This window comes from Spermophilus citellus (assembly GCF_964194105.1).
Source record: "Spermophilus citellus genome assembly, chromosome: 1".
NCBI lineage: Eukaryota > Metazoa > Chordata > Mammalia > Rodentia > Sciuridae > Spermophilus > Spermophilus citellus.
Genome location: NC_138182.1, coordinates 244,204,343 through 244,229,126, shown reverse-complemented (window position 1 = coordinate 244,229,126; position 24,784 = coordinate 244,204,343). Strand labels below are relative to the sequence as shown.

General features: G+C 38.8%; 1 protein-coding gene across 1 annotated transcript in view; it reads left to right on the top strand.

The window, feature by feature from the left end:
• IL31RA (interleukin 31 receptor A) overlaps nucleotides 1-24,784 on the top strand; it is a gene marked incomplete at both ends in the record, with an annotated part of 46,511 nt that overhangs the window by 15,967 nt on the left and 5,760 nt on the right. Inside the window, 8 exon segments of the mRNA XM_081279003.1 lie at nucleotides 1,896-2,049; nucleotides 7,560-7,639; nucleotides 9,824-10,040; nucleotides 19,332-19,397; nucleotides 19,400-19,411; nucleotides 20,558-20,740; nucleotides 21,862-21,963; nucleotides 22,974-23,120. Of these exon segments, the coding sequence (XP_081135129.1) occupies nucleotides 1,896-2,049; nucleotides 7,560-7,639; nucleotides 9,824-10,040; nucleotides 19,332-19,397; nucleotides 19,400-19,411; nucleotides 20,558-20,740; nucleotides 21,862-21,963; nucleotides 22,974-23,120 (961 nt within the window).

Genomic DNA, 24,784 nt, shown 5'->3' with positions numbered 1-24,784 from the left:
GGGTGGAGGTGGGGAGGCTTTAGATCTAAGCCTGTGTATGAAGGCCTGGAGTCTGGGAGAGCCAATAGCTCCTCGACTAGACAAAAGCTAAGGTTTAAATCCAAGGCAATTTACCTTAAAGGCAAAGTGTTGAAAAGACTAAACAGCCTGTTTTGGTTTTTCTGTAGCCGGGGCTGGGAACAGCAGGTTTAAGTGGTTAGATGAGGCAAAGCTTTCTCAGCCTGAGCATGATGAGAAGTACCAAGTAGGCCAAGTGTGTGCTGAAGGAAAAATTAGGAAGATTATTTTAAGAAGGATTTAAAAAGAATATTTATTTTGTTTTTTTTTTTTAAATTTTTATTTTTGGGTACTGGGATTGAGTCTAGGGGCACTTAACCACTGAGACACACAACCATTACTTTAAAACTTTTTTTCTTAAGTTTATAGACAGGCTCTTGCTAAATTGCTGAGGACCTCACTAAGTTGCTGAGGTTGGCCTTGAACTTGCAATCCTCCTGCCTCAGCCTCCTGAGCCCTTGGGATAGGCACTGTGTCTAGCAAATATTTTGCATTTTAAAAGGCATAAAAAGTAAAATAGAGCATTATTAGACCTCCTTACAGTTGGCATATGGATTAGAATTATTTTTATAACCCCATGATGAATGACAGATTGTTCCAAGTTTTGTTCCCAATAACCTTAGTGTGTTGCCATAGTATCTCCTGGGGTAGTTTGGAAGAGGATGCTCCAGGAGCCCAGGCTTTAACAGTGAAAATGCTATTATTGCCTCTGGGTCCTACCTCCTTCCTCTGCCCCCAACTTGATTGGGCTTTCAGAAGTCCCTCTGTAGCTGGGGTGCTCAGCTCTCTGTCACACACTTTCTTCTTTTGTCCAATTACAGTTAGACCCAGGGATTATAATTAAGTACTTCTCTTCACAGCTGTTACATACATGTAAGAAATATCAGAACTTCCCTCTCTCGCTGGTTGTATACTAATAAAATGGACATCCTGTTAGTGAAATTTGTTTTTATTAATCAACTCAATATAAGTTTAATAAACTAACAGCTAACCATTTTCATTGTTCCAATAATGTCTGTGCTCAGAAAAAAAATATAGATAGATAGATAGATAGATAGATAGATAGATAGATTTTTAGTTTTTCAAGGAGGGTTGGCTCCAGAAGGGACTTTTAGAAATTTTATAAAACACCACCTTGATTTTGCTAATGATAAAGTGACACTGATTGAGAGAAGGGAACTGATTTAATTGGCCATTGTTCTTCCCAAGAGAATGTCAAAATGAATTTATATATCCAGGCTGTTGAGACTTTGAGCAGCTTGATGGGTTACCCCAAGACCAATCATTTATAATGGAATATTGGGGTAAAAGAAAGAAACTGGGAGTGAAGAAACTTGTGTTCTGGTTCCAGTTCCACTGATCACAAATGCTGAGGTTGTCTTGGGGTCACTTAACTTTCCTGGGTCTCAACCCTGACCTGAGAGGATTGACCTCGATGCTGCCGAGGTCTCTGACCCCCTTGATCTGTGAAACTGTATTTCTAGGTACTGAAATCACCTCTGAGTTTAAGCTGAGGCCCAGTTTGCCCTGGGTCATGGAGTTTTGCCTTGTATCTTCTAGAACATCATTCACCAGGCCCAGAGATGAAATCTCTGTTCCCAAGCTCAGAGTCAGGAAATGGGGAGGGAGGTGGTAGTTCTTGGGGGTGATTACATCTATTTAGGTACAAGTTGTCCCCAGGCAGGTGTGGAGGTTTATTTATGAAAATGATGTTTTTTAAAATCAGAGATACACTGTTTCTAGTTCTGAAAGGTAAGAGAGCATTGAGTAGTGAAGGAAATGTGGAAAGGGAAGATGTGCTGCCCCCATTTCAGCTGAGAGCTTTTTCTGTCTCGCAGGTGGAAGTCGACTTCCAGAGTGATGATCTGGTCTACAACCTCACGGGGCTGCAGGCTTTCACAGAATACATCATAGCCATGCGATGTATGGTCAAAGGGTCATACTTTTGGAGTGACTGGAGCCAAGAAAAAATGGGACTAACCGAGGAAGAAGGCAAGCTGCTCTCTGTAATTTCTTGTCTCTGTGCTCTGGTGTAGGGCTGTCTCTGCCTAGACCTGGTAGATTTTGTCAAGTGCCAGGCTTGAGAATCATGGAATCCTGTGATCCCAAGCCCTGGAGAGTCCTCATGTTCCCTCTCCACAGGCACTGGACTATGGTCATATGACTATAGTCATAGATGACTATGCTCATCTGAGGATGTTAGTTACCTTAGCATCTTTGTATCCCAAAGGCAAAAGATCTCTTCTTTAATGTTCTTATAAGGTTCTTACATTCTATCTGAAGAGGTATCATATTATTTAAAGGTATCCTTTTATAAACTGAAGATATATATTTTAAATCCTAAAGCTACTACTAAAATATAAAGTATAACTAATGAAATGGGGAAAAAAATCACCTTTAATGACAGAAAGGGAAGGAAAAAGACAAGATAGCCAAGTTCCATGGGGGTCTCAGATAACATCTGGATTCAGCTTCTACTTGGGTCCAACAGTTCATTCCTCTGGCTCCTGCGTGAATTTCCCATGACACCAAGTTGATATTAACAGATGTTGGGCAGATTTACCCGTATGATAGGATTCCGGAAATGGTCTGATCCCTTGTGAGTCTTGCATTCCCCAATGGATGTTCATGCTTAGCCTGGACTTCTCCTTAGTGGCTATGGTTTCAGAACAGGGATTCATGCTGCAAATGGGGAATTGGGTTAGACATCCTCCAAAAGCTCTTCTCACTCTGAGCTTCTTTTCTTATATGCATTGCTTTAGTAATATGGAAAAAAATCACAGAAAATATCAAACCATTAAGTGCTTAGAACTGTGCCTCACACATGATATTTTTATATGTATAAAATATTTATTTATTTAAAAAAATTTTTTAGTTATAGGTGGCCACAATGACTTTATTTATTTATTTTTATGTGATGATAAAGATCAATACCCATATTGTATCCCCACAGCAGAGTTAAGTGAGTGCCCTACCACTGAGCCACAATCCCAGCCCTATTTATTTATTTTAAAGAAATAAAAATGTATGTTAAAACAAGGTATGGGCCATGTGTTGTCCTAGCAGCTCAGGAGGCTGAGGCAGAAGGATCATGAATTCAAAGCCAGCCTCAGCAACTTAGTGAGGTCCTAAGCAACTCAGTGAGACCCTGTCTCTAAATAAAATATAAAAAGGGATGAGGGGGGTTGGGATTGTAGCTCAGCGATAGAGCTCTCACCTCGCATGTGCGAGACCTTGGGTTTGATCCTCAGCACCACATTAAAAAAAATAAATAAGTGAGGTAAGGGTATTATGTCCAACTACAACTAAAAAATAAATATTAAAAAAAAAAGAAAAAAAAAGGGATGGGGATGTGGCTCAGTGGAAGAGTGTCCTAGGCCCAATCCCCAGTACCAACAAAACAAAACAAACAAAAAACCAAGGTGTGGACCTAATATGTAAACTAAAAAATACATACATTTGGCACATATTGACATTCTAACTATGTCATTTTTAAATGTCTAATCAATACAAATAAAATAGTTTACAAATATCAAACAGCATATAAATTGCACAATAAAAAAATGGCCCAGTGGTATTGTTGAAATAGTTCATGTTGTCTATATTTTAGTTAAACCCTCCCTTTAAAATACTAAAATGAAGCCCCGGGATATCATTGATCTTTTCTCTGCTACACCTTTCAGTAGGTAATTTGGTGATTAAGTACTACCTTGGGTGGGATGGTATTTTATCCAGCACTTTTAAAAAATATATATATTTTTAGTTATAGATGGACACAATACCTTTATTTTAGTTATTTGTTTTTATGTGTTGCTAAGAATCAAACCCAGTTCCTCACATGTACTAGTTGAGCTCTCTACCACTGAGCCACAACCCCAGCCCTTGGCTAGCACTTCTCTCTGTGCCTATCACTCTTCTTGTCTGGTGCCTTTGTGGCTCAGAGTCTCAAGTCTGGTAAGTTCTTCACAGTCCAGCCACTCCCTAATGTCAGTTTCCTCAACTTGTTTTGCTGTCAGAAACAAGATTTACAATTTCATGTGATCTATTAGCTCGGCAAGCTTGGTTAAGAGTAATTTGCAGAAACACTTGATGCTGGTGTTCTCGTTTGCTAATTAAATCAATCAACGCTGATTTGTCAGAGTTACCCATAAAGAACATTGGCTCCCCCTCCCCCAGCATTTTCAGGATCCCAGAGGATATTGATGAAAATGCATATCCAACCTCCTAGCAAATCCCAATTTCTGATTTTCCAACTCATAAATGCTTTGTTTCCCTACTTCACAGTGAAATGCTAGTTGTCTAGTACATATGATTTCAAATCTAATTATTTGAAAAATTCTAAGTTAAATGTGAGGTACTACCTATTTTCTCTTGGATTTCATCATATTAATGGGGCTGTATACCTACATTTTGTCATTAAATATCTACTTCCTAAATGATACTGGTATAATTTGATTCAATTTTTAGCTTTATTACTTAGAAGCTTGTGATATTGGGCAATAATTTATGCTTCAGAAATGAGGATTATGAAATATATGATTTGGGGTTAAATAATTCAGGTAAAATGCTTAATATAGCGATACTTACTAAAAGACAGTTGTTATTATTGTTGGTCTTTAGCAAGGGCATCAGTATGTGTCTGCTTGCTATTGGTTGAGGGGATACCCATATTGTATCCCCACAGCACAACATCTAATTGTTTCTAAATCAGTCCAGGTAATTGATGCCTTAGAATACATAGGTATTTTGATGGACTTGGAAAAATTCAATTTTTTTTCCCCCACAAATGTAGAGTTACTACTCCCACTACCCTTTGGTTAGACTATAAATTCATTATCAACTCATGGTCAATGAAAAGTTCACTGTAATAATTGTAGAAGATTTACATGCTAGTCAGGCAGTTTTTTTTTTTACTAAAAACTGCATCTGATGGAAAGTCTATTTGGATATCTGCAAGAAATAATGGCCTCAATGAATGAAGAAAATGCTCAATTAAACTCATTCATTATTGCTGTCTACTAAAACTAAGTGGCTGCCCATGAGATAAATCTAAGGAGAATTTCACTAAGGTTTCTAATCAAAAATAAAAAAGTCAAAATGCCTGGGATGATTATTTAATAATCAATTTATGTATTTATTCTTGAGATGACTACTTAGGACTGGATTATAATGATCATTTTGTGTTTAGAATTTTCTTTCTTACTCCCAATATTATTATCCCTGAATTTGACTTTCCACATGACTGGAACAGAGAAATTCTGCAAATTAAGGAGAACGAGTCCCTCCAATTCTGTGGGTTACCTTTGAAGGTCTGATGGTTTTGTGGGCCCATACTAAGGCTGTCTCTGAGAGAGGCTTTACCTGCGCATATGTCTCACTTGTAAACATATGAACAGGCTGAAAGCAGCCTGTTTCTTCCTGGGAAAGTTGAGTACTGGCTGTTCTGTCTTGTCATTCAACAAAGACTGTTGGGAAATAGAAAACTCCTGGGAGAGCTTTTAAGGCAACATCTCAGTGGAATTCAGGTGAAGTCACATGTGAAGTCTAAACAGCTCCAATCACCTTATAAACAGTTTAAATGAAATTACAATAGATCTCACTGGGAGATGCTAGCCCTAGTAGCTAGCCTATGTTACTCATACTTTTGTTTCTGCAAGAGTAGTTGTAGAAATGTGGCTCTCCCTTGATGACAAAACAAGTTATCGACTTAATTGCCCTTTGGTGTACTTTTCTACATTATAAGGTTGTCTTTAGTTGCAGATACTCATTTCACTATAAGATCCCAATCATTTAAAGTTAAAAAGATCCCTGAAGACAGTCTTTCAGTACTAAAATAGTTCAGATTTTGGCCTTAGAGGTAGGCTCCATTCTTTGTGGACCTAATATAGCATCCCCAGCCACACAACTTCCTCAAGAAAGGATTCAGAGAGCTGCATCTCTTTATTAGGTTCATTTCCTCTCTGCTCCAAATTGTAGGCCACTAGTCCTCCTGGACATTTCTTTAGTACCTTCTGCTTGCCTCTCCGGGCTGATGTGTGTGGGTCATTCTTTAATCAGCAGGTCAGCATTTTGACATTGCAGGTACGTGTTGGAGCGTTGAACTACAGATTGCCGGTGATCCATCCCTTGTCAGAACTTGCTTGAGACATTTGAGAGAAATAGTCCAGAGAGAAAGTGAAATGTAAATTCCTTGTTTTTGTACATTTTGTCCCTGTATAGTAAGATCATCGGAAACCTGTGCTCTCAGACTGTGTTTTTACTGAAAGAAGTTGACTCAGATTTTATGCCCTTGTGTTTTATAGATGACAACCATGAGAAACATGTTTGTATTGTATTTCTATGCTTTTACTCACCTGGGATTGCAGTTTTTGGTCTTTTTGTCACCCTGTGTCCTTTTTGAGATAAGTCCTATTTATGAACTTAGTGTCCATAGGCAGAAAACAATAATCTCTTCATATGAATTTCTGTGTTTTCTTTTTATCAGGTTATGAGAATTTATTCTTTTTTACTTTTCTTGCTGGGAAGACCAGCATTAAATTTAGAGCTCAGTATCTGAGTGTGGTGACACACACCTGTAATCCAGTGACTGTGGAGGCTGAGGTAGGAGGATTGCAAGTTTGAGGACAACCTCAGCAACTTAGCAAGACCCTGTCTCAAACTAAAAGAAAAAGGATGTCACTCAATGATAGAATGCTTATGCAGCATGTATAAAACCCTGGGTTCAATTCCCAGTACAGCTAAATAAATAAATAAATAAATAATTTAGGAACAGTGAGGAATAGTGAAGATTATTTCCTTGTTACTTTCCTTTTTTTTCTCTACATCTTATACCATTATAAGTACTCAAGTTCATTCTTTTTGGACATACACATGGTATAAATTATATATACATAATTTCTTATCAATTATCTGTGTCACTCCCAGCTTTATAGACATATTTCCATCCAGATTTGGGGGATCAATTATATTACAATGGGGTTGTATTGTACTTTTCTTTTTCTCTTTCATTAAGTTATCAGACCCAAGTGCACTTCTTCCTTCCTTCCTTCCTTCCTTTGACACTGGGGATGAACAGGTTTTGTTTTGTTTTTTGGTACTGGGATTGAACACGGGGCACTTTGCCACTGAGCTACATCCCAAGTCCTTTTTATTATTTATTTTGAGACAGGTTCTTGCTGAATTACTGAGGTCTCAGTTGCCCAGGCTGGCCTTGAACTTTCGGTCTTCCTGCTTCAGCCTTCCTGGGATTACAGGCATGCACCACTGCATGCCAGGATGAGCAGTTTTATTTTTAAGTTTGGTTCCTCCCAGTTCTTCAACCGCAAAATGAAGACCACCTTGTTGGTCATTGCAAGGCTGCCATCTCTTCATGCTGCCGTCCTCAGCTGGCTCCCTCCAGCATATTCTTCTCCATTGCCTTTCTCACCCAGTAGCTCAGCAAACTTTCCCCATCTCCTGTTGCAATTCCCTTCTAAGTTGAGCACCTATCTTGTTCCTTTCAGTTCCAGGTGGCCTGGATCTGTGGAGGGTCCTGAGACCAGCTGAGGTGGATGGAAGGAGGCCAGTGCAGTTACTCTGGAAGGTGACCTTCCTTTGAGTTCTTCTTTGTTTTTTCCCTGTTTAAACAAACAAATAACAACAACAACAACAACAACAACAACAACAAAAACTTTGGTCTTTTATCCCTGTAAACACTATGATTCTTGAAATTTTACGTCCTGAATTTCCTTTCCTAGAGGGCTTTATGATGCTTCAAATCTCAATGTTTGCCCAGCTCAGAAGAGCCCCAGAGGTCATCTTGTAGATGTCCTGATGCACATTATAGACCCTGGGTCCCTCTTTGGTCTGAAACATTAACATTTAGGACCATTATGAAGTACAATACAGGAGGCACTGTGACCTTTTGCCAGAAGCCATCCCAACTGGCTGCACTAGAACACAGTGTGAAGACTCTCCCTACACACCCAAGAGGAACACTGACAGGGGTCAGCTCAGTGTCCTGAGATCATTGCCAACATGTCTGGCACATGTGTCCCTTTAAGAACCAGGATACCAGGGTGCAAAGATAGAAGAGGGGCTATGTGTTCCTATATAGGATGGAGGCCTGGGAGTGAGGAACAAGGAGAAAGGAAGAGGTAATAAGAGAAGGAAGTAGAAGAGGACAGAAAAGGAGGGGGAGAGGTAATAAGTAGGAAAGAAAATGGACAGAGAGGGAAAAACTTCATGGGAAGTAGGAGAGAAAAGATAGGAAGTTGGGAGAAGAAGATGTCCCTTTAGATGTCTCCAAACTTCTCAAGATAATGCTCATTAAATAATCCCCTACTTGCTGAAGTTCAGACAAGTTTAAATCCTTTTGAAAATGGAGAAATCACTCTGATTAGCCAAGTGACATCTCAATTCCAATTATTCAGGGTTGGAATACCCCCTGCCTTTGTCCCTCTCCTTTCACACCCTAGGGGACACCCTCAGGTTGTGGAGGCAGCAGACAGGATTGGGAAATCTTTGAGAATCAATCCCAGACGCTGGGATTTCTTTTATCAAGAGTGGAAACAGATGACTCTCTCAACAATTAATTTTTAGGGAGATAAACAATGACACACACCCACATATGGTCTCAACTACGCAGGGGTGGGAAAGGATCAAGTAAGCCAGCCTGTGAAGCAGGCAAGACAGCTTCAATGCCCTCCTCCTACTTCCCCTTGCCTGGGGACTGGCTTTTCTTTTGCCTGGACAGGAGAGCTTTTTCTAAGAATTTGAGTTGGTTTAAAAAAAGAAAAGTACTAAAATTAGATAGTGCTAATGGTTGCACGAGTCTGTGAATATCCTGAAAACCATGGACTGATACACTTTCGAAGAGTGAATGTTATAGAATATGATTTTTATCTCAAAGCTGTTGTTTTAAAAAGAGAACAGGTTTTCTTGAGAGAGAAAAGCATATTAGTCATTAATAGTGTTTTATCTGGTCTTTTGTGCTGTGGTCTGTGTAAAGGAAATTCCTGAATAAGGAAGGCAATGGGCCAAAGTGACTTCTAAAGCCATGACTGACTACACACCCAGTCATTCTTCTCCATCTGTGTTTGTAATCAGCAAGAGAGAACAAAAACACTGGGAATCCCTATAAGTCCTGGGAAATACTCAGTATGGTGACTACTAGGCAAAACATCTGGTTAGTAGGTCCAGATTCAAGGCTGAAAATTGGAAGTCTGGCTTGGAGCCCCATCCACCCTCTCATATTGGCTTTTGACCAAGGGTCTGGGACTGGTAGGGCAGACCAGAATGTCTTAGTCCTCAGCTGGATGCTTGGCTAGGGTGCCTGGTCTAGGGAAGGCTGCTGTATCCTCAGGGGTAGGAGGTATGGAGATGAAAGACAAAGGCACAGGTATTCTCTAGCCCTCCAGGCTTCCAGGAAGAAGTTAGTCAGGGCCAGATCAGACTTGAGATTGCTCAGGGCCACTGCCTTGTGGGATGGAGGGGAAGACTTGGAGGTGTGTTGCTTACACTGATTTGGGCATTCTCCTCATGAAATTGGGCTTATGCTAAAGGCTGAAAGGTACCAAGATGCCTTTTAGCAAATCCTTTCTTTTGGTACTTGAAGGTTAATATCACTGCAGCAGGGTACGTATTCATCACTGAAGGATAATTCCCTAACTGTAGGTCAGCATCTCAGAGCTAACATTACCCCCAACCTCTATTCACCACTTCTCACTGTCTCAATGCCTTTTTTCTTTCTGGTATTGGCAATAAGTTGTGTTTCCTTTGGCTTTAGAAAGCAAGAGGAGCCCCAGTCCTGGAGAAAACATTTGGCTACATCCTATCATACTTTCCAGAAAACAACACTAACCTCACACAGATAATTAATACCACCACCCAGCAGTGTGAGCTGTACCTGGGAGGTGAAACCTACTGGGTGTCTGTGACTTCTTATAATTCTCTTGGGAATTCTCCAGCGGCCACCCTGAGGATTCCAGCTGTCAATGAGACACGTAAGTAGAGTGTGAACTTCTTTTGTGGGTGCCTGGTCCCATCCAACTGCCCATAGCACGTCCTGTCCTCTCAAGGGTAGTTGCTTCTCTTGAGTCAAAATGACAAGGGAGTGGGGACTTTTTAGGTTTTGGTGGAGAATAAATCTGCTGGTAGGTAATGAGTCCCCTGAAATATGGTTTATTTGGAACAAAGTCTGTGTTACAAATTAGAGACTTCATAAATGTTGGACAAAGACAATAAAGCTTAGGTGCTCTCCATACAGCTCATGTTTGTCCTGGTCCAAGCAGATGAAAACTGGGTTGAGCCACTTGCAATGGTCATATTTGATCACGATCCTCAGTGATCAAAGCCTCCCTTGATCTCCTACAGGTGGGCTTGACCAGTCCCCAGCTGTTGGGTCTGAATGCTCACTTTCTAGTTTTCTTCCTTTTTTACCCTTCCATTTGACTCCCAAGTTAGGACAAATTCTAATGTGTATACTTGCTAGCCAGTGGTACCTTATACTTTATTAAGAAGCTTTGAACAGACTTCCTGATTCCAACATGGCGGCGGGCGCGGAGAGATCAAGTCTCTGACCTCTTCAGCTGTGCGGGCATAGGGAGTCGTAAACAACCTAAATCTGTTTGCTCAGGATCACTAGGCAATGCTGAGCTGACGTGGATCTGGGGCGAACAGTCTGGGCCTCTCAGAACACACACTGAGCCCTGATCGGGTGAATTCAAGCTCCCGTTCGCCTGCTTCCCGCAGACAAACAGCTGTGACTCAGCATTAATCCATCCGGCTGAAACAACTGGTCAGCCCTTCTCATCCTACGGAGGTAAATGCCTACCGAGCCTTCATAAGTAGTGGCCACAGGTTTGAAACGGGGCTTGGGAGAGACAGTAAGGACCCACCCGTTGCATTGGTCACACGGCAAAGGGAAAAGAACTGTCACCATTTGCAAGAGACACCACTATGGCAGAGAACTGACGTCATCAGACTGCGGCGGAGGAGATAACTTCATTGAAACCTGCAGCTACAGTGACTTCTTCCCTTCCCTTCTAATATCTTTCCTCCCAAGCATCAAATAAATTTATAGAGTAAACAGTAACTCAGCAGTCAAACAGAACAAGAAGTAACATGAGCAGCTTCAAAAAGCAAGGAAGAAAAGGAGTACAAACAATGCAGGACAGCCTAAATATTCAGGAGGACCTAGAGTCATCAGAAAAATGGTCATATAAAGAACTCAAGGAACACCTTAGACAGATGGAATGGAAGCTTAAAGAGGATACAAGACAGCAAATTCAAGCAGCGAAAGAACACATTGAGAATGAATTACATAAACAGATAAAAGAAGAAGTTAAGCATCTTTATCAGGAGATAGAGATTATAAAAAATAATCAAACAATAATTCTAGAAATGAAGGAAACGATAAACCAAATTAAAAACTCAATTGAGAGTATCACTAACAGAGTGGAGCAAGTAGAAGCCAGAACGTCAGATAATGAAGACAAAATATATCATCTTGAAAAGAGTCTAGCCAACTCAGAAAGGCTGGTAAAAAATCACGAGAAAAACATCCAAGAGTTATGGGATAACATAAAAAAAACAAACTTACGAGTCATCGGGATAGAAGAAGGTACAGAGATTCGAACCAAGGGAATGAGAAACCTGCTGAATGAAATAATTACAGAAAACTTTCCAGAAATAAAAAAGGAAACAGATATACAAATTGAAGATGCATACAGGACACCGAGCACACAAAATCACAGTAGACCAACGCCAAGACACATTGTTATGAAGATATCCAATATACAGAACAAAGAGAAAATATTAAAAGCTACAAGAGAAAGGAGACAGATTACATTCAGGGGAAAACCAATAAGGTTAACAACGGATTTTTCATCACAGACACTGAAAGCAAGAAGGTCATGGAACAATGTATTTCAAACACTGAAAGACAATGGATGCCAACCAAGAATTCTGTATCCAGCAAAATTAAGCTTCAGGTATGACAACGAAATAAAAATCTTTCATGATAAACAAAAGTTAAAAGAATTTGCAGATAGGAAAGGTAGCAGAATACAACAGTCACTAATATGGCATTATGTAAAAATGTGAATATGTAACAGATGTGATTCTGCAATCTGTATTTGGGGTGAAAAAGGGAGTTCAAAACACAATTTGAGTCAAATGTATGAAAGATGATATATCATGAGCTCTGTAATGCTTTAAATAATCAATAAAAAAAAAAGAATTTGCAGCCAGGAAACCAGCATTGCAAAGCATTTTGAGCAAAACACTATACGAGGAAGAAATGAAAAACAATAACCAAAACCATCAGTGGGAAGTGCCTCAGTAAAGACAGAGGGCGAGGGGAAAGATAATCATGGATAAACAAACTAAATTTTTTTTTAAAAAAGGATAAACAATCAAACATGGATGGAAGTACAAACCATATATCAATAGTAACTCTGAATGTTAATGGCTTAAACTCTCCAATAAAGCGACATAGGCTGGTATCATGGATTAAAAAAACAAATCCAACAATATGCTGCCTCCAGGAGACACGTCTGATTGGAAAAGACATACACAGGCTAAAGGTGAAAGGATGGGAAAAAATATACCACGCACACGGTCCTCGTAAGCAAGCAGGGGTGGCCATCCTCATATCGAATAAAATCGACTTAAAGACTAAGTTAATCAAAAGGGATAAAGAAGGTCATTATATAGTGTTAAAAGGAACCATTCACCAACAAGACATAACAATTATCAATATTTATGCACCAAATAATGGTGCTGTGACATTCATAAAACAAATTCTCCTCAAGTTCAAGAATCAAATAGACCAGAACACAATAATTATGGGTGACTTCAACACACCTCTCTCACCATTGGACAGATCCTCCAAACAAAAGTTGAATAAAGAAACTATAGAACTCAATATCACAATCAATAACCTAGACTTAACTGACATATATAGAATATATCAACCATCATCAAATGGATATACTTTTTTCTCAGCAGCACATGGATCCTTCTCAAAAATAGACCATATATTATGCCATAGGGCAACCCTCAGTAAATATAAAGGGGTGGAGATAATACCATGCATTTTATCTGATCATAATGGAATGAAACTGGAAATCAATGATAAAAGAAGGAAGGAAAAATCCTACATCACATGGAAAATGAACAATATGTTACTGAATGATCAATGGGTTACAGAAGACATAAAGGAGGAAATCAAAAAATTCTTAGAGATAAATGAAAATACAGACGCAACATATCGGAATCTATGGGACACAATGAAAGCAGTTTTAAGAGGAAAATTCATCACCTGGTGGTCATTCCTCAAAAAAAGAAAAAAACCAACAAATAAATGAGCTCACACTTCATCTCAAAGCCCTAGAAAAGGAAGAGCAAAACAACAGCAAATGTAGCAGAAGGCAAGAAATAATTAAAATCAGAGCGGAAATCAATGAAATTGAAACAAAAGAAACTATTGAAAAAATTAACAAAACTAAAAGTTAGTTCTTCGAAAAAATAAATAAGATCAACAGACCTTTAGCCATGCTAACGAAGAGAAGAAGAGAGAGAACTCAAATTACTAACATATGGGATGAAAAAGGCAATATCACAACAGATGCTACAGAAATACAGAAGACAATTGGAAATTATTTTGAAAACCTATATTCCAATAAAATAGAAGATAGTGAAGACATCGATAAATTTCTTAAGTCATATGATTTGCCCAGACTGAGTCAGGAGGATACACACAATTTGAAAAGACCAATATCAATGGATGAAATTGAAGAAGCCATCAAAAGACTACCAACCAAGAAAAGCCCAGGACCAGATGGGTATACAGCGGAGTTTTACAAAACCTTTAAAGAAGAATTAATACCAATACTTCTCAAGTTATTTCAGGAAATAGAAAAAGAGGGAGCTCTTCCAAATTCATTCTATGAGGCCAACATCACCCTGATTCCAAAACCAGACAAAGACACCTCAAAGAAAGAAAACTACAGACCAATATCTCTAATGAACCTAGATGCAAAAATCCTCAATAAAATTCTGGCGAATCGAATACAAAAACACATCAAAAAAATTGTGCACCATGATCAAGTAGGATTCATCCCTGGGATGCAAGGATGGTTCAACATACGGAAATCAATAAATGTTATTCACCACATCAATAGACTTAAAGATAAGAACCATATGATCATCTCGATAGATGCAGAGAAAGCATTCGACAAAGTACAGCATCCCTTTATGTTCAAAACACTAGAAAAACTAGGGATAACAGGAACTTACCTTGACATTGTAAAAGCTATCTATGCTAAGCCTCAGGCTAGCATCATTCTGAATGGACAAAAGTTAAAGGCACTCCCTCTAAAATCCGGAACAAGACAGGGATGCCCTCTATCACCACTTCTATTCAATATAGTTCTCGAAACACTGGCCAGAGCAATTAGACAGACGAAAGAAATTAAAGGCATAAAAATAGGAAAAGAAGAACTTAAATTTTCACTATTTGCAGATGACATGATTCTATACCTAGAAGACCCAAAAGGGTCTACAAAGAAACTACTAGAACTAATAAATGAATTCAGCAAAGTGGCAGGATATAAAATCAACACGCATAAATCAAAGGCATTTCTGTATATCAGCGACAAAACTTCTGAAACGGAAATGAGGAAAAACACTCCATTCACAATATCCTCAAAAAAAATAAAATACTTGGGAACCAACCTAACAAAAGAGGTGAAAGATTTATACAATGAAAACTACAGAACCCTAAAGAGAGAAGTAGAAGAAGATCTTAGAAGATGGAAAAATATACCCTGTTCATGGATAGGCAGAACTAACATTATCAAAATGGCGATATTACCAAAAGTTCTCTATAGGTTTAATGCAATGCCAATCAAAATCCCAATGGCATTTCTTGTAGAAATAGATAAAGCAATCATGAAATTCATATGGAAAAATAAAAGACCCAGAATAGCAAAAGCAATTCTAAGCAGGAAGTGTGAATCAGGCGGTATAGCGATACCAGATTTCAAACTATATTACAGAGCAATAGTGACAAAAACAGCATGGTACTGGTACCAAAACAGGCAGGTGGACCAATGGTATAGAATAGAGGACACAGAGACTAATCCACAAAGTTACAACTATCTTATATTTGATAAAGGGGCTAAAAGCATGCAATGGAGGAAGGATAGCATCTTCAACAAATGGTGCTGGGAAAACTGGAAATCCATATGCAACAAAATGAAACTGAATCCCTTTCTCTCGCCATGCACAAAAGTTAACTCAAAATGGATCAAGGAGCTTGATATCAAATCAGAGACTCTGCATCTGATAGAAGAAAAAGTTGGCTCCGATCTACATATTGTGGGGTCGGGCTCCAAATTCCTTAATAGGACACCCATAGCACAAGAGTTAATAACAAGAATCAACAAATGGGACTTAATTAAACTTAAAAGTTTTTTCTCAGCAAGAGAAACAATAAGAGAGGTAAATAGGGAGCCTACATCCTGGGAACAAATTTTTATTCCTCACACTTCAGATAGAGCCCTAATATCCAGAGTATACAAAGAACTCGAAAAATTAGACAATAAGATAACAAATAACCCAATCAACAAATGGGCCAAGGACCTGAACAGACAATTCTCAGAGGAGGATATACAATCAATCAACAAGTACATGAAAAAATGCTCACCATCTCTAGCAGTCAGAGAAATGCATATCAAAACCACCCTAAGATAGCATCTCACTCCAGTAAGATTGGCAGCCACTATGAAGTCAAACAACAACAAGTGCTGGCGAGGATGTGGAGAAAAGGGTACACTTGTACATTGCTGGTGGGACTGCAAATTGGTGCAGCCAATTTGGAAAGCAGTTTGGAGATTCCTGGGAAAGCTGGGAATGGAACCACCATTTGACCCTGCTATTGCCCTTCTCGGACTATTCCCTGAAGACCTTAAAAGAGCATGCTACAGGGATACTGCCACATCGATGTTCATAGCAGCACAATTCACAATAGCTAGACTGTGGAACCAACCCAGATGCCCTTCAATAGATGAATGCATAAAAAAAATGTGGCATCTATACACAATGGAGTACTATGCAGTAATAAAAAATGACAAAATCATAGAATTTGCAGGGAAATGGATGGCACTAGAGCAGATTATGCTTAGTGAAGCTAGCCAATCCCTAAAAAACAAATACCAAATGTCTTCTTTGATATAATGAGAGCAACTATGAACAGAGCAGGGAGGAAGAGCAGGAAGAAAAGATTAACATCAAACAGAGACATGAGATGGGAGGGAAAGGGAGAGAAAAGGGAAATTGCATGGAAATGGAGGGAGACCCTCATTGCTATACAAAATTACATATAAGAGGTTGTGAGGGGAATGGGAAAATAAACAAGGAGAGAAATGAATTACAGTAGATGGGGTAGAGAGAGAAGTTGGGAGGGGAGGGGAGGGGGGATAGTAGGGGATAGGAAAGGTAGCAGAATACAACAATTACTAATAGGGCATTATGTAAAATTGTGGATGTGTAACTGACGTGATTCTGCAATCTGCATTTGGGGTAAAATTGGGGGTTCATAACCCACTTCAATCTAATGTATGAAATATGATATGTCAAGAGCTTTGTAATGTTGTGAACAACCAATAAAAAAAATCAAAAAAAAAAGAAGCTTTGAAGATCTTACTGCTTCCAGGAAAACTTATATTTTACATCCTGTTTTGGATTAAAATGTCTTTTTGATTCTTATTGAAGAATTGCAAGCAATAGATTTCCTTTCCTCTGATTTATTTTTCTCTATTAAACTAGTACTATCCTTCATTCCATATATTTTCTCATTTACTCCTTCAATAAGATGCATGTCCAATGGGTAGAATTTCTGTTTTCCCTTTCTTCTTCCTTTCTTCCTTTTCTTCTTTCCCTTTTCTTTTTAAAAATCTAATTTCAATTCCTATAGAAGCACAAAGCAGTTAGCATAGAGAATGCTCTCAGTGGGGATTTGTCAGCACCATTGTTAGAGAATGTTCTCTCCCATTTGCCACTCTCTCTCTTTGTTTGCCCCAGACTGGCTCAGGCATTTATCTAACCAGCTTTAGACTCCCATCATTTTAGAACTCCTGGAAATTTGTATTTTGTGTTTTGAGCAAAATCTTGATATTATTTTAGTATTTAAAGGCATTCCCTGTGGTCCTTGGTTCCTGACTTTCTAGTTCCTACCTGTCTGGTACTCTCATGATGAAGTTTCTGAGAAATGCATTTTGTCCTTGGAATATGCATGCTTTGTTTGTATGCATTTTGATAAATAGTAATCTCAGTTCCCTAGTATGGCCCCAGAGTAAGGAATAGTGACAAAGGCCCTACAGTCCAACAAGCTCTGAGTTCAAATCTGTGCACTTGCACACGATACCATGAACCTTGGGCAAGTTACCCCATCTCTCTAGATCTAGGCTCCTTGTAAAATGGAGCTATTACATAATAACACAAACTTAATAGAACTGTTGTGAAGATTAAATGAGATTCTGTATGTGAAAATCTTTGTCTTAGTGTTAATTATTATTGTCATAAAAATTCTGGTTAATTGAATTTCTATTAGACATGAATTGTCAATTTAAAAATGCTATAAAATATACTTTAGCTAAAATTATGCTAAATTCACATAGGTTTTCTCTATCTTTATGTTAGAAACATCGATTATAATGGTCCTCGAATAGAGGTGTTGGCCGACTTGTGTCCAAACCTGGTCTGACACCTGTTTTTGTCAAGTTTTATTGAAACACCACCACACCTGTTTGTTTACATATTGTTTATGTCTTCTTTTGTGCAACAGTGGCAAAGTAGTTGTGATAGAGACCATTTAGCCTGCAAAGCTTAAAATATTTATTTTCTGGTTCTTTACAGAGGAAGCTTACAGACTCCTGTACTAGACATATAAGAAAGTACTGTGGCAAGGCCCTGAGCAAGTTGGTGAGACCTTGTGTCAAAATGAGCAATAAATAAAAAGGGCTGGCCATGTATTTATAATACATCAAAATACACTATACTTTCATATATATCTAAAAAGAACAAATAAAAAAAGAATATATGGGGGAGACATTGCTTATTATTTGAATAAAAATAAAAAATGTTTGTATTCCTTTTAAAAATTAAAGAAAGAAGAAATAAATAAAAAGGGTTGGGGATATAACTCAGTGGTAAAGCTCCCCTGGATTCAATCCCTAGTACCAAAAAAAAAAAAAAAAAAAAAGAACAAAGAAAAAGTAATGGTCTTCATAATTTTATTTAATAAAGTAGAGATAACTGGAGAATTGTTATAATTTTTTTAAAGTATAATTTTTACATATTGTCCACTTGTATGTGTCAGGCATTATGCTGAGATACCTTCTATTACCTCATTTTAACTTTGAAATGACCCATGATATAGATGCTGTTAGATCCACTTTCAAGATGATGCAGATATCCAGGAAAGTTTAGTAACTTGTCCATGGACTCTCAGATGAGATTCCAGCCCAAGTCTAGATGAACCAAAATGGTACAATATACTTTATCTAGAGTCTTGAACGTGGTGTTAATTCTGGTCACAGATGCTGTGTGATGCTGGGCTGGTTACTTACCTCTGTGGGTACCCATGTTCTCATCTTTAGAATAAGATTGGAATAGATAAATCTTCAGGCTCCTTCTGCCTAAACATGGGAGTTTTTAATGAGACTTCAGCCAGCAGGCAGTTGAACAGTGTTCTGAGGCAGGGTGTGAAAAAGCACAGCCACTGTGAGGTGAGGGACCTGAGAAGGAGAAGGGAACTATGCTGGAGTAGAGATCAGGTTGGGCCATGAGAGCTGGCAAAGGGGAAACAGTAACTGAGAATTTGTTGGATCCAGTGTGTTTGTCTTCATTAAGAAATTAATGGTGTTTGTAGTCAAGCGCTTTCCCCCTTTCCTAGGGAGGAGCTGTGTTTCCTACCACTGTGGAAAATGTGTTGTATTTAGAATAATTGCTCAAAAAGTTCTTGTTGAATGATGGAAGGACCAGCAATTAGTCTATATTCAGTAGAATGATTTGGAAAATTCTTTTTGAAAATCCCCCAGTAAGGCAAGGCCTTTCCTCTTTTATAATTGCCACATGGCTTCTTGGAACTCTTTCCCTGCCTCTCATGATCTCCTCAATCTTGTTAGCACACTGGGCACTTTAGACCTGGCTCCTCCTATTTCTCATAACTCCTGGTTTGGTGAGCAGAAGGAGTGTGGTTTTTTCAACCAGTGCTCGCTCATTTTCAGGTCAGGATCTGTGGGCAAATCATTTATTAAGAAAAATGTCTCTGGAAAGATCAGAACTGCAAACAAGGGAAACAGGCCAGGTAGGGGACAAGACTGAGCCAAGGGTGCTTTTCAGTGTCCCGTGACTGCTGTCACAAAATATCACAAACCATGAGCCTTAAAACAAGAGAAATTTATTGTCTCATAGTTCTGGTGGCTAGAAGTCTAAAGGTGTTAGCTGAGCCATGCTTCCTCCAAACCTTTCAGAGGAGGATCCTTCCTCCCATCTTCCAGCTTCCAGTAGCACCAGGTATTTCTCAGCTTATGGAATCTCCACTGACTCCAGTAACTCCAATCTCTGCCTGTGTCCTGCCTCCTGTGTCTCTTTTTCTGGGTCCAAATTCCTCTTTTCTTATAAGGACACATGCAACCCATAATCGGTGGGTGCAATCTGAAATAAAAGTCCTGAGGAAGATGGTCCCTCCGAATCCTGCAGGGTGACTCTAGAGTATATATTTCAGAATTATCCCAATCAAGCAAAACACACAAACAATAAGAATGAATCTGAGAGAGTCTAAAAGATAAGATTTCCAATGCTCCAGCAATGAGCTTCAGCCTGGAGTAGCTGAGAATGCTTCAAGCCCTGAGCAGGAGGAGTCAGGGAGTAAACAGCAGGAGCTCTGGGACTAGGTGACTTGATACCTAGGCTCTGTGCTTCTTGCTGTTCCATGGCCCCTACTTCAGTTTCACATGTTCTTTATACCTTAGCTGTCCTTTCTCAAAGCTACCATTACAGGTAAACAAATTACCTGGCCTTACTTTTAGGACTAACAGCTGGAATATCTCATAAAGGTCCAGTTTGGGAAAAGGACCCATAAACTGTGGCTTACAAGAACAAGACTCTAAAATATACACACCACCTAAGAGATCCATTCTTTGTCTCAGGTTTGCTTTTCTTTTAACTTGCAGAAACATCTATGGAAGGTTGATCTCTTTAGATAATAACTCTCTATTGAGATCTATTTTAGAAACAGGTCAATTTAGGGGGGATAAAAGCAGATAAGAAGGTATTTAGTCATAAAAGGTATTGGATAAAGAAAAAGAATACAGAAATAGCACCATCTGGGGAGGCTGTAGTGGAAGTCCTGAACTTTGACCTTCTTTCACAATTTGGGCAATAATTGGATGCCAAGTGGTTGGGGCGTTGGGTCAAGCAGCTGTGAAGCAGTTTTTGTGTCGTCTTTCAGCATTTCAGTGCATTGAGGCCATGCAGACCTACTTTGCCCAGGACCTGCTGGTGGTGGAATGGCAAAGCTCCAATCCAGTGGTGGACACATGGATGGTTGAGTGGTTCCCAGATTTGGACTCGGAGCCCTCTGACATCTCCTGGGAATCTGTGTCTGAGGCCAGGAACTGGACAATTCCACAAGGTAGCTGGTGCCAAACCTTCAAGTTCCCTCTGTGCAGGATTTGGTTTCATTTTAATCAGCTTTTAAATTTTTAACTTTGGCTTCAAAACTGTAAATGTAGTTAGTAGCATTTGACAAGCTTGTGCAAGCTTACTGAAGTGTCACACTGTTTGGCATTTCCCAAGTATCGCTGGCACAGAAAACTGTGGGTCTCAGAACATGGAGCCTTTCCCTGTATCCAGGCACAGATGAAAACACTATCCTAACACCCAGATATCTTGATCATCTTGAGGATAACACCACAGTTTGGATACTATCTGTCCTACTTAGGATACTCCCTTCTGTTTTGGCTGCCTGGTTAAGGACCTGGTTAAGGTCCCTTTCTCAGGTGACTGATATAGGGAATTGCTGATTTTCAAGAAAGTCCCTGCCCTATGCAAGATGTATAAGTGAGGCTTTAGCTTATCACTCTAGCCATTTCTGAATGCTTAGTGGCCTTCATTAGTAATGGCACCTATACTAAGAATTATACTAGTCAGGTGTGGTGGTGCATGCCTGAATTCTAGCAGCCTGGGAAGCTGGGACAGGAGGATCACAAGTTCAAAGCCAGCCTCAGCAACTTAGGGAGGCCTTAAGCAATTTAGTAAGACCCTGTCTCAAGATGAAAAATTTTAAAAGGGGGTACTGGGGATGTGACTGAGTGGTTAAATGACCCTGGGTTCAAACCCTAGTACCAAAAAAAATTATACTCATGTAGGAATGCAGGCAGGCAGAGGAGCCAGAATTCATGGTATCTCAGTTCTCCAGGGTGATGTGCTATTGCCAAAAGGATTAAATTTTATTCTGCACTGCCCCAAATCATATAATAAAATCAGTAATGGAGAAGGGACTGTATATCTTACTTGGGTGGTTTTGTAATTTTATCAGAGTGGTACAGCGTTTAATTCTAAGAATTAATTAGAAATTCTTAGAACAAAAATACATATTAGAGATCATCAAGGAAATTGTAGAGAAATGAAGTATCTTCCCTTGGAACATTGAAATATCTTCCAAGTTATGGTCTTAGACATGAAGCATTCCTTCTACTCTGCCATACTCTACAACTAGCTTAGTTTTTTCTCTTTCTTTCCTTTTTTATATAGATAAATTAAAACCTTTTCACCTCTATAACATCTCTGTGTATCCACTGTTCCAAGACCTAGTGGGAGAACCATATTCCATCCAGGTGTATGCTAAAGAATGTGGTATGTATGAACAAGGCCCTGTGGGTGAAGGGAAACCATGGGGACTGTCCAATATTCAGAGAATGATGTGAATGTCTATAGCTCATTCATGGTTGCCTGAAGATCCAATTGTGCAGGACTTCCATCATGTAGTCATCTCTGTGTTGGATATATTGGGGTCAGGTTATAGAGTCACTAGATTTTATAGGTGGGGTAGACATTGAAGATCATCAAGTTCAGTTCTCTCACTTCAAAAGTGGAAAACTGAGACTCAGAGAGGTGAAACAACTTTCCCAAAGTCACCAAAAAATTTAGTGCAAATGGAGCTACAACTAGAAATAATAATGAAGACCAACTCAGGGACCCTATAGAGTTCATCACAAGTTAAACATGTTAAAATTATTTTTCAATTTTTTCTCACTAGTTATACATGATAGTAGAATGTATTTTCACATATTATACCTATATGGAGTATAACATCTCATTCTTCTGATTGTATAATCATATACACATTTAGGATAGTAATATCTGATTCATTGTACTATCTTTCCTATTCCCATTCCCCTACCTTCCCTTCATTCCCCTTAATTTTTTTAATGTAATAAGTGCTTTAGTGGCAAATTGATCAGATTTATTTTTACCTCTGTGGAAGTTAACATATTCCAGATTCAGCATTAGAAAATAACTCCTGCTATATATGCAAAGGTAGCCTGTGGAGGCAGTGTTCAACTACTTGAAAATAGCTACACTTAACACATATAAATGAAAGAACTGGGTGCCTCACTGGAGATAGGGGTATATAAATAAAGTATTTTTCCCTCTGGTCTTTGATGCAACTTTTCTTATTATTTAAGATGCATGATTGTAGAAAACAATCCTTCCAAATAGGGTAACTCATCAGTTCCCTCCTCAACCTCCATTCTCCACTTCAAGGACTGTGGTTTTGGTTTGAGTAGGGACAAGACTTCTGTGGGGAAAGGATCTGCTGGGATGTGTTTCCATTTGGTCATTTATCTTTCTGTCCTCTCAAGCTCCAGAGAACGGTCCTGAAATCAAGGCAGAAAATATTGGTGTGAACACAGTTACAATTACATGGAAAGAGATTCCCAAGAGTAAGAGAGGAGGTTTTATCAGCAACTACACCATATTTTACCAAGCTGAAGGTGGAAAAGAATTCTGTAAGTATGCTCATGACCAAGTTGAAGAAACATAACTCCTCAGATAGATGATGTGGATAGACTTGGAGGGGTAGCTCCTATGGTTGTAATCAGAAACCTTGCATGAATCACTTAGCTCCTTTGAGCTTTGCTGAAAACTGGGTCCCTCTTGAGTTTGGAGGTTAAATAAGAGTGAAATGACTTACCTAAGAGGTCTATAGGAATGGCAGAAATTTGATATAATTATCTTGAACAGGCTTTGAGTGATTTTACCCCCTGATCATTTATTCCTGGGAGAGGTGTGCCTGGCTTAAAGAATGGCATTGGACCAGTAGAATAGAGGAAGGAGACCAGGGGTGGGAGGAAGGGAGGATAAGGGAGAGACTGGAGAATGAATTGGATCAAGTTATATTGTTATATTGTGTGTATGTATGAATAGGCAACAATGAATCCCACTGTTATATATGATTATAACTCACGAACAAAAAGGAAAAAAAAAGAACATGTCAGAGGGACATGCCCTGTTTTGAAGGCACTTACTTTCAAGGTTCTTTACCATGACTTCTACTGCCCACCACTATGCTGTGCTTTTTTCTTGAGTCTACAGTATCTCCTGATATCTTAAATTTTGGGATATGCTTGGATTCCTGTCTAGGATAAGGTATAATACACAATAAAATTTACCCTTTTAAACAAGTTGTACAATTTATTAGCATTAATAATATTTGCAATATTATGAAACCATCACCCCTATTTCCAGAACTTTTCTATTCTCATTCAAATAGAAACTCTGTATCCTTTAATCAGTCATTTCCTATCCCCTACTTCTTATAGCCTCTGGAATTCACCAAGCTGCTTTATGTTTCTATGTATTGCCTGTTAAGGAACATCTCATATAAATATAATTAGGGCTGGAGTGTAGTTGCAAAGCATGCACAATGCCCTGGGTTCAATCCTAAGTACTGCAAAATGATGAAAAATAAAAATAAATAAATAAATAAAGTCATACAATATGCATCTTTCAAACTTCTATGTTATAGCATTAATGAATCCTTAGGGCCTTTTTATGATGGAATAATATTTCATTGTATGGTTATTTGATGTTTTGTTTACACATTCATTGTTTTATGAGGCTTTGGGTTGTTTGACCTATAGATCCTATGAATAATGCTTCTATGAATATTGATGTGCAAATATCTGGGTTTTTGCTTTGAGTTCTTTTGGGTATATACCTCAGAATGGAACTGCTGAATCACATGGTGCTTTAGCTTATTGAGACACCACCAAATCATTTTTTAAATATTTTTTTTAGTTGTAGTTGGACATAATACCTTTATTTTATTTATTTATGTTTTTAATATGGTGCTGAGTATTGAACCCAGTACCTTGCCTGTGCTAGGTGAGCACTCTACCGCTAAGCCCCAGCCCCAGCCCCAGCCCCCACCACACCATATTTCACAGTGATTACATTCCCACCAGAAATGTATAGGGTTTCTCTGCATCTTTGCCAACGCTTCTTACTTATCATTACAAAAAAAAAAAAAAAAAACAACAACCCAGAACTATTATGGCTATCATAGTGGGTATGAAGTGTTTTCTCACTTATTTACATTTCTCTAATCTCTACTGTTACAGTCTGTTCATGTAGTTGTCTGCCATTTGTATATCTTCTTCAGAGAAATCTA